Consider the following 11,179-nt stretch of genomic DNA (forward strand, 5'->3'; position numbering starts at 1 on the left):
AAAAACAGACAAATTGTTATAAAAACCTGCAAAAGGTGACTATGAGTAGGCAAGGTAATTGGGTTTAAACTGGATGGTATATTAACAATAACAAGGTTGGCCAGGTGTGGTGACTCACACCTGTAATTCCAGCACTTAGGCCAAGGCAGGTGGATCACCTGAACTCAGGAGTTCGAGACTAGCCTGGCCAACATGGTGATACCCTGTCTCTCCCAAAAATACTAAAACTAGCCAGGTGTGGTGGTGAGCACCTATAATCCCAGCTACTTAAGAGGCTGAGGCAGGACAATCACTTGAACCCAGGAGGTGGAGGTTGCAGTGAGCCAAGATCGTGCCACTGTATTCTAGTCTGGGCAACAGAGTGAGACTCCATCTCAAAAACAAAAAACAACTAGTTACAAGGTAATATCAGAAAAGATGAAGCTGGCCGAGTGCGGTGGCTCACACCTGTAATCCCAGCACTTTGGGAGGCCAAGGTGGGTGGATCATGAGGTCAGGAGTTTGAGACCAGCCTGACAAAGATGATGAAACCCTGTCTCTACTAAAAATACAAAAACTAGCCAGGCATGGTGGCGCCTCAGGAGGCTAAGGCAGGAGAATCACTTGAACCTGGGAGGTGGAGGTTGCAGGGAGCCGAGATCGCGCCACTGCACTCCACAGTGGCTGACAGAGTGAGACTCCATCTCAACAACAACAACAACAACAACAAAGAAGCTCTCAACAGTGTGAAACACAGAATCAAAATCCACTGAGACCTGGGTAAATCAGGAAAGAGACACTGAAGAAAAACTATACTTGCTATAAGCAGTAAGAGTACACACAAATTTAAAAATTAAGTGAATAAAAAACAATATTTATCTCCACATTTTTCAGGAGCAAAACTTTTAAAACTATCCAGAAGCACTGCTCTACTTAGTAACAAACAAAACATTTTAAAAAATTATAGCATCATGGGTTTTTTTCTAAACATTTGTTTTCTCATTTTAAAGTATTATATGCCCACTACAGAAAATCTGGAAAATATATAGGAGTTGAAAATAGTAAAAATCTCCCATATTCCCACCTCTTAAATATTCTTTCATTTTGATATTTCTTTCAAGTTGTTTTTCTAGGTATAGATCTTTTATTAACATTGTTTTAATTACATTACACCATCTTACTTTTTACTTTTCCAAAATGTACACTTGTCCATAATACATTTATATACATTTTCATGGTTTTATATCTCATGTAGCATTTTTACCAGTGCACCTGAATGTTCCTTAAATAAATGAAATTTAAGTTGCTCCTAATTTTTCACAATACTAAAACAAATATTTCGGTGAATTTTTTTGTGTCATGTTTTTTTCTTTTTCATAGAATTTAATATGAATTTCTAAAAGTGAACTTACTGGATTAAAAAAATAACATTCAAACCTCTTCATTTCTACTGAACTGCTTTTCACAGCAACTGCCTTAATTTATACACCAATGTATGGGGCTCTCTGGTCGAGACTGAGGATGATGTAATACTGCTAAAACCTCCGCTCCAGCAGAGAGGTCTCTGGTGATGCTCCAAATGGCCTGCTCTAAGGGGCAGGCTTTAGTCCTAAGACTTATGGGCTTCTTGGGATACTCCAGACCACACACTGTTTGAAATGTCCTCCTCCCCCAGTTTCTCTAATTCTATTTTCTTCGCTTTTCCTGTCCCTCTAAACCTTCCCCATCTCCTCTGCTGGTTCCTCCTCCTCTGCTGGTTCTATGCATGCTGCTGTCACCTGGGCTCCAGCCCTGGCCCACTTTTCACCTTGCATCTCCAAGTGATCCCATTTATATGCTACTCAAAGCTGTTTTCAGTGCCAACCTCTCCCCTAAGCTCCAGAGCCTTACATATATCAAACTACCTACTGAACTCTACTCATGATATCCCAGTGGCATACCTTTTGAAAACTCACTATGACCAAAACAACATAATTCTCTACCCGAACACACTCTGACTCAGCAAATGGCGGTACCATCAGCATAGGTAATGAAGTTAGAATCTAAATTCTTTCAATGTTTTTAGTTTTTACTTAAGTCTTCATCTAGTTTGAACAATATTCCAAACTTTCTCTGTATTGAAGTAAATTGTATAACTGTTGCTATATTATCATGAAATCTGACAGGCAACTGAGAGTAGCCGGGGGATTTTCTAATCAAGAGTGGATGTAACAGTCAAATACAATCTCAAAGCAATAGAACTCACAACGAACCTGCACGTACACTTCACTTTACTCAAAGCTGTATCGATGTCAAAAGTTTTTTTAAATAAAATTATGTTTTACATTCCATAACAAAATTCACTATTTAAAGGAATCCTATTATGACTGCTCGTGTAAAATCTAATATAGAAAACAACTATTCATGTTTTTGATATTCATAAAATACTTAAAAATATAGCAACAAAAAATGTTCCACCAGAGAAAAATTAGTAAAATATGCAATTCATATTTCATCTAAATATTTTACAAAATCATACAAAACTTTAAAACTGGCATGTCATAATGCAATTTACTGAAGGGAAATAAATTACACATGAAATATATAAAAATTTAGTTTCCCATTCATAGAAGAAAAATGTAACAAACAGGATTGTAACCTATAGATTTCAACTGAAGTGAGGGAGATGGAATTCATGACATCTTCAGGTCCTTTACAGGCCTTATAAGATCAAACTCGAGAAGGCTCAGATCTGACACAGAAGATCCTCAAATGACTGTGGGAAGTTAGGAGTGATGAGGAATTTGGGTGGTTTAGGAACCAGGTTAGATTCTCATCAATATTGCACAAAAGCCAGTCTAGAAGTTTCAGCTCCTAGATGACCCAACAAGTACCATATGTAAGTTAAGCAGTTTAGCAAAGTAATGTAAATGTTCATGGAAAAATTAGATATTTACCTTCCAATAGATTATTAAATTTTTTCCATCAGAACTCCACTCTCTCCAAGTGTCAGGCCCCTTTGAAGGAACTAAGAAGGAGATTTTAAAGTTAATATCTGAAGATACATACTATATGTATATGGTGCTTGGCATTTTTTTTCTAGGGTACTTGAAATTCTCAATAAAATGTGAAGCAGTTCAGTGGCTTCCACTTAGAAAACGGAGCAATGGAAAATCTAAGCCCTCAACAACTTTTGCAAAACACACGGCCCCTTCAAATGGGTGAAAATCTACCTGCAGGCTGGCTGTACTGGTTCCCTGGGTTCCCCTCTGTCTCATATCCTCCCACTCCCTCACTTGGCCACATACTGGCTTCCTGGCTGTCCCTCAGATATGCCAAAGACACCTGCCTCAGGCTCTCTGCATCTTCTGTGTTCTCTCTTCCTCTGCCTACAACTCTCTTCTCCTAGATAAAACGACATGGCATGCTTCCTCATCTTTGTAACTCAGCTTGAGTATTACCTTATTAGTGAGGTCTTTTTTAACTACCCTATTTAAAACTGCAATTCCTTTCACCACCACCCCTCCTTATCCCTCAGCCTTTATTCCTATCCTTTCCTCTCCTCTGTGGCATCTGTCACCACCTGATAAACTGATGTGTCTATGTCTGTTTGTGTGTACATATATACATATAGATGTGTATATATATAAATTTATTTCTAGTCCTGGATCCTACAAACTCCACAGGCAGAGATCTCTGTTTTATCTGCTGCTATATCCCTGCTAACTAGAACAATTCCAGACACATACAGGTTGAGTGTCCCTTATACGAAATGTTTGGGAGCAAAAGTGTTTCAGATTTTGGATTTTTTCTAATTGTAGAATATCTGCACACACATAATGAGATACCTTGGAGGATGGGATCCAAGAACACATAAAATTCATTTATGTTTCATATACACCTTATACACACAGCCTGAAGGTAATTTCATACAATATTTTAAGTAATTCTGTGCATGGAACAAATTTGTGTTAAGTACTAGAGTGTGGAATTTTCCATTTGTGGCATCCTGGCGGTGCTCAAAAAGTTTTGGATCTTGGAGCATCTCAGATTTTCAGATTATGTACGCTTAACCTGTAATGCATACTCAGTAAATATTTGTTGAGTAAATTGATGCCTTCATCTTAATGAGGTGCAAATAAGATGTTTCCTCCTGGAGACAACAGTTAATTAACTGAAGGCAAAAACTCCTATTGTGGCTAGTCTTCAAAATGACCAATAATCCCCATGTGTGTGGTGCCCTCCCACACTGCATTAGGGTTGGCCTGTGTGACCAACAGTGTACAGCAGACATAATGGTATGTTACTTCTGATTTTAGATCATAAAAGATACTGTTCAGTCACCAGCTCTGGGAGGAACTGGCTGCCATGTCATGAGCACACTTAAGCAGGCCTAGAGAGAGGCCCACAAGGTGAGGAACTGAGGCCTCCAGCCTTTAGTCACATGACTGAACCATCTTGAAAGTGGATCTTCTAGCCCCAATCAAGCCTCCAGTTCCCACCCACACTCCTGACTGCAGCTCTCATGAAAGACTCTAAGTCAGAGATATCCAGCTAAACTGCTCCTGGATTTCTGACCCACAGAAATGGTAAGATAATAAATATCTGCTGTGTTAAGCCACTGAATTTTAGGGTAATTTGTTGCACAGCAATAGATAACTCATATCTTCCCTCTCTGTACTCATGCATAGCTTTCACTTTTGATGATACAAGTAATTCTTACACATATCACAAAGCGCCCTCATGTCTATTCTTCACATCTCTTCATGTGGAGAGGCAAAAATCTAGATTAACATCTATCACTTATTTGTTTTGCTATTTCTTAATTTTTTTGGAGGAAGTATTACATCTCCTATACTGCATAATATAAATAAAGCTCTTGCTATCTTTTGTTAAATGATTCCTAAAAAACCTATTTCGGCCGGGCACAGTGGCTCATGCCTATAATCCCAGCACTTTGGGAGGCCGAGGCGAGCATATCACAAGGTCAGGAGTTCGAGACCAGCCTGACCAACATGGTGAAACCCCATCTCTACTGGAAATACAAAAATTAGCCAGGCGTGGTGGTGGGCCCCTGTAATCCCAGCTACTCGCGAGGCCAAGGCAGGAGAATCACTTGAACCCGGGAGGCGGAGGCTGCAGTGAGCCGAGATCGTGCCATTGCATTTCAGCCTGGGCAACAGACTGAGACTCTGTCTCAAAAGAATAAAAAATTAAACCTATTTCTAAGTTTTTGTTTTTTGTTTTTCACCTAACATCTGGTTTTTCAAGGATAGAATATCATTCTGTCTTTGGAAATTATCATATTTAGAAAACCAGTTACCTGATTTTATAACTATCTTGACCTAGGTATACTACAGAAACTGAAATTCAAGACCTTTTAGCCACATCATTTCTCAGGTCTAGGTCACAAACAAAAACTAACAAATTCTCTTTTTTAGTAATTATTTTTTTTTAAACGCCAGTGAGTTTAAAGCTAATTAAAATTCCAAGCAGAAGAGAAAATAGGAGAAAAATCATTCTATGCATTATTATAACATGGTGATATGGTGGCAATCATGGAGGAGCCCTGTCCGTTCACATAATTTATGACAATCATTTTTCTATACTATGACAAAACTTCAAAAACTATCATTTAAAATATCTGTGATATTTTATTAGCAGGTAATACACAATTTATCTAACCATCCCCCACTTTTAAGGACTCTGATAGCATTTTTTTTTTTTTTAAATTTTGAGACAGAGTTTCACTCTTGTTGCCCAGGCTGGAGTGCAATGGCGTGATCTAGGCTCACCGCAACCTTTGCCTCCCAGGTTCAAGCGATTCACTCCAGCATCAGCCTCCCGAGTAGTTGGGGTTACCGGCATGTACCACCACACCCAGCTAATTTTGTATTTTTAGTAGAGGCAGGGGTTCTCCATATTGGTCAGGCTGGTCTCGAACTCCTGACCTCAGGTGATCCACCCTCCTCGGCCTCCCAAAGTGCTGGGATTACAGGCATGACCCACTGCGCCCGGCCAACTTTTTCTTTTTAAAGAAGTTGAAAAACTTCAGGATACACATACTTATTAGCCATATATCACTTAGTTAACTTACTGGCTTCTGTGGTTAAATGCTGTTTTTTATTGCTCCATTTGCTCCATTTCCAGAAAGTTTCAGTAGAACAACGAATCCGAAAAGTATATACAGTGTATGGATTTAACTTGTCCAGAGCAACAAGATAACTTGAATTTTCTACTCCTTTAATTGTGACATTCCGCTATTAGAAAACAAATAAATATGTATGTATGTATATATTGTGTGTATGAATACATATAAATATATATTCACACACATACACTTTTTTTGGTAAGAAAGCCTTCACATTTGTAACACAAACCGACAGAATCTCAATGAGTTTGTATATATAACACCCAAAGCAGTTTATCCACTATAATATTTTAATTCTTATATACCTGCCAAGCCAATGAAATCATGCCCTGCAATAGTAATAAAAAATTGGGTTGTCTTTTTAATCCAAATACTGGCTCTAAGTAATAATGGTCAATTAAATTATCTAAAGGATTACATAATTTTGATAATCAGTCAAATGGCTAATGGTGATGCAATAAACCTTAACATGATTTAGTAATTTGAGATGACTGTGAGGAATAAATGTATTATTTGGATGATATCTGGAAGTTTCTTGGAGGCTGGCATTACCTTTTGTGCATCTTTGCTAACATGACACTTAAAATTTCTAGTATGATGCTAAACATGTAGCAAATAGGAAACAAATACTCCCTTAAACTAAGTAAATATAGTTAAAATGAAACAATTCCAAACAAATTTGAAGATCTGCCTGTCTCACAAAAGCCTCTGAGCTCCCCAAAACATTACAAAGAAGCTTTTCAGATTATATTTCACAGTTGTGATGGATTTTCTAGACATCACTAAATTTCCAAATGTATAGTTAAGTACACCTCATTTATTTTAGACTTACCACAAATTACATGATAGTATAATATAAAAGTCAACCTAAATATTTAAAATATGTTAAAAAGTCATGTTGTGACTTATAAGTACCAATTACAACTTGCTCCCACTGCCACACTTCACAGTTTTAAAAAATCACTTCTGCTGTCTGGTGCCAATTCATCCATTAATGATGCTAAAGGTTACAGCAAAAACTACTCATTCATTCACAAATTTACTGAGCACCAGCTATGTGCCAGGTACTATACTGCATCTGTGAACACTCTGAGGAATAAAAGTCAAATTTACAATTGTTTTTCAAATGATACAATGCTGTTATTACATGGATACTAATGTCTTTCTTGGTTCTTAGTAAATCTCTATAATAAATAATCTGAGAGCTTAAGCACATCAATTTGCTTAATTCTTTTTGAGAACTGTTTCATCCAAAATAATCACAAAGGAAGTCTTTAGGAGAATCTTACCTGTTCTTGTACTGAATTAGATTTCTTAATTTCAATTTGACATAAAAAATTAATCTTTGCAAAGTTGCCTGGTAAATGCCAAGAAAGTTTAACAGCTGTTGAATTAATATCCTTCACTTTGAATGAAGTAGGAGTATGGGGATAAACTGCAAATATAATTTTTAAAGATTACTTTAAACATTTATTTAAAGGGGTAAGCTATCTTCTAATACGACAACATAAAAAACAAGGAGGCATCATTAGTGCTGACCAACAACATCCTACCCAGTATTTGTGGAATCGATAAACCTAATTTCTACTACTGACATCTTGCCAATATTTTTAAACAACCAATCATGTTCAAAGCTCTTCAATTAGTGTCAGGAATACTCAAGGGTAGTAAGATCACAGTATCTACCTTTAAGGAACTTCTAATTTACTTGGGGAATGACCAAAAAAAAGAAAAAAACAAAAAAGAAAGAAAAAAAAGAAAGATAATAAGAATATAAATGCTAAGTTCTAAATGCATGATACAGATATTAACTACTTCGTAAATGTAAGCATGGTAGGGTAAGTCTTACAGTGAAGATGGAACTTAAGATGAACTTTGCAGGAAGAATCAGACAAAAACTGGCCAAAAAAAATGCAGAAAAGCATTTTAGGCAGAGATGGCAATAATGAAGGTACAGCGAGGCAAACTGCATATTACGTTGGTGATACTGTGTATGCCCACTTGAATGGCAGGAAAGAATCACATGGGAAGTAAGGCTGAAATGGCAGAGGGCAGACAAATACATACAAATACTACCATGCCAGGATAAAATGTAGCCATGGTGACATTAGGAAAAATCCAGAAATCACAAAGATGACAGGAAATAATAACTGATAAAAGTGACTTATACTTACAAATAAGGCAACAGGATCATCTACTAATCACTTGTGAGACTGTATGATACATGCCCTTGGTTTAGGCCCTTTCTCCCCTGCCTGAGTCTCTAAGAGAAGGTCTAGGTCGTTGCTCAGTATGCTGCGAGCCTGACATGGAGTGTTAATGCACATGGACCGTGGGAATGAATACCAAAAAGACCAACCACATTTTATTTTTATTTTGAGCTATGTATTAATACGATTGGTAAACATGCAGAAATCGTTAGTAATAAAAGGGACAAACTATTAATATATACAACAACATGGATGGCTTGTATTTAAAAAAAAATGCCAACCTGCCTACTGTATGATTTCACTTATGTAACAGTCTCAAAATGACAAAACAACAGAGATGAAGAATAGATTCATTGTTGTCAAGGCACAGGGGATGCTGGAAGGGCAACATGAGCAAGCTCCTTTGTAGCGACAGGGCAGTTCTGTATCTTGCATGTGGTAGTGGTTACTTGAATCTATACATATAAATTGCACAGAACTACACACACATACAAGTACAAATGAATGCACATAAAATTTGAGCAAGGTCAGTAGTCCAGTTAACAGTGTTTTAAGAGTGTCAATTCCCTGGTTCTGATATTGTACTAGAATTATATAAGATGACACCACTGAGGATAGCCAGAGGATGGGTTCACAAGGCTCTTATTATTGCAACTACCAGTGAGTCAACAATTACTTCAAAATAAAAGTTTTTAAAAATTGGGCAGAAGATATTTCAGAAATCAAGAATTATCAGAAACGGCTACTTATAGTTTATTTGTAAATTACTAATTCAGGTATTTAAATTCAATAAAATAGTAAAACTTGAAATTATACATTTAAAGTTTTTATAAATATATGAAATTAATATTAAGTAACTATAAAGAAAATAATCAGCAAAAAGTAATCCCTGTAAGTATTTTTCATTAACCAAAGCATTTCACCACTTCTAAAGTTATTTTTAAGACATTAGTTTATTTATAGCTTACCTTTTTCAGTTATATTAACTAAAATTGTTGATTCTGATCGACCCAGAGGATTGTGGGCATTCAAAGTAAAATTATATATTTCTTGATTTGGAAGCATTTGAAAGAATAATTGATAGCTTTCATTTGTAGGTGCTTCAGCTCTTTTAAATCTAACATATTTTCCTGAAAAACTGTTAATTAAAAAACAAATTTCAAAATGGCAAGAGGTAAATATTGCAGGAAAAAATGGGCAAATTTGTAATACTTAATTTGTATAAAAAGTTTAAATTTCTAATTAGAGGCATATTACATACTCAGAGAAGAAAATGTACATGATATAGAAAATAGAAGAAAATAATCAGCTGTAAGTTTACTACCCAGAAACAGTCTCTGTTCATGAAATTCAAGTATTCTTCATTCTAAGCTTCTTAAAAGAGACATGAAATTGAGTGTACATGTGGCTGAATTGCAGTACTTGTAAGTGTAATTTTATACAGCATATTTGGTTTTAGACCTTGCTTGTAACATAAATGACCTAGTGCACTTCCCTGTTATTTAATATGTACCTCCAATGTACTCCTTGCCATCTGACATCCTTTCCCAATTATCATTACCTTTCAAGTAAAGTGTAACTTGTAGCACGTGGGCCCACCAATGCTGTCGCCCTTCCTGGATTCCAACTACATAGAATTTCTTTTAAATCATGTGTCTCACAATTCAGTTGTTGAGGAGTATCTGGTGGATCTAACAAAAAAGAGAAAAAAAATCTAGGTACTTACGATTACATATATTTTCCCCGAAAACATAATATTTTATAAATGTTAATGCTTTCCACAGTTTCCTAAAAAATGAAATAATTTACTATTCACATTTTACTTTTGAACAATGCAGGAATGTCTTGTCAGAGTTCACATTACATTAGAATTGACAGATTAAAATATACTGAAAAATGACTCAGCTCATTTGGAAACTCCCTATAGCAACTTCAAAGATCAATTACCACTTTTTCCCCTTAATCCTATTTCAGAGTCTACCAAATCTCTCAAAGAAACCTGTGTCTAATATGTTAAGTAAGAAAAATCTATAGGTTAAAAAGTATTATCACCTATCATCGATATACTGTGATTTGAAAAGAAATATCAAAACATATTGAAAATCAGTAAGTCATGTTACATGTTTCAGAGTTCTAAAACACACTATAAGTACTGTTATTTAGAAAACTCTTGGTAAAATCCTGCGCTCCACATTCAAACTGACTGCAGCTCTTTCGTTGTTTTTCTCTTTATCAAAACTGTTCTCCTTGGCTTTAAGGCAGGAATAGAAAAATTAATTTTTTTTTTTTTAAGATGAGACCTTCAGAGTGATAAACGAGCTGGGCGCGGTGGCTTACGCCTGTAATCCCAGCTCTGGGAGGCTGAGGCGGGCAGATCACTTGAGGTCAGGAGCTTGAGACCAGCCTGGCAAACACGGTGAAACCCCATCTCCACTAAAAACACAAAAATTAGCCGGGTGTGGTAGGGGGTGCCTGAAGTCCCAGCTATTTGGGAGGCTGAGGCAGGAGAACTGCTTGAACCTGGGAGGTGGAGGTTGAACTGAACCCTGTGCAAGAGAGTGATACTCCATCTCAAAAAAAAAAAAAAAAAATCAGATGAGGCTGGGTGTAGTGGCTGAACCCTGTAATCTCAGCACTTTGGGATGATGAGGGAGGTGGAAAACTTGAGCCCAGGAGTTCAAGACCTGCCTAGGCAACATGGTGAGACCCCATCTGTACAAAAAATAAAAATAAAAATTAGCCGGGCATGGTGGCACACACCTGTAGTCCCAGCTACTTGGGAGGCTGAGCTGGGAGGATTGCTTGAGCCCAGGAGGTTGAGGCTATTCCAGCTTGGGTGACAGAGTGAGACCTTGTCCCA

General features: G+C 36.8%; 1 protein-coding gene across 2 annotated transcripts in view; it reads right to left on the bottom strand.

Moving 5' to 3' along the window:
- Window positions 1–11,179, bottom strand: part of LIFR (leukemia inhibitory factor receptor alpha) — a 115,470-nt gene that overhangs the window by 22,120 nt on the left and 82,171 nt on the right. For both annotated transcript variants that reach the window (XM_011944392.1, XM_011944393.1), the window contains exons 8-12: window positions 9,881–10,010; window positions 9,288–9,457; window positions 7,399–7,544; window positions 6,056–6,218; window positions 2,916–2,986 (exon numbers count right to left, since the gene is read on the bottom strand). In XM_011944392.1, coding sequence (XP_011799782.1) covers window positions 2,916–2,986; window positions 6,056–6,218; window positions 7,399–7,544; window positions 9,288–9,457; window positions 9,881–10,010 — 680 coding nt within the window. The remainder of the gene's footprint in view (window positions 1–2,915; window positions 2,987–6,055; window positions 6,219–7,398; window positions 7,545–9,287; window positions 9,458–9,880; window positions 10,011–11,179) is intronic.

This window comes from Colobus angolensis, unplaced genomic scaffold (genome assembly GCF_000951035.1).
Source record: "Colobus angolensis palliatus isolate OR3802 unplaced genomic scaffold, Cang.pa_1.0 Scaffold230, whole genome shotgun sequence".
NCBI classification, from domain to species: Eukaryota; Metazoa; Chordata; class Mammalia; order Primates; family Cercopithecidae; genus Colobus; species Colobus angolensis.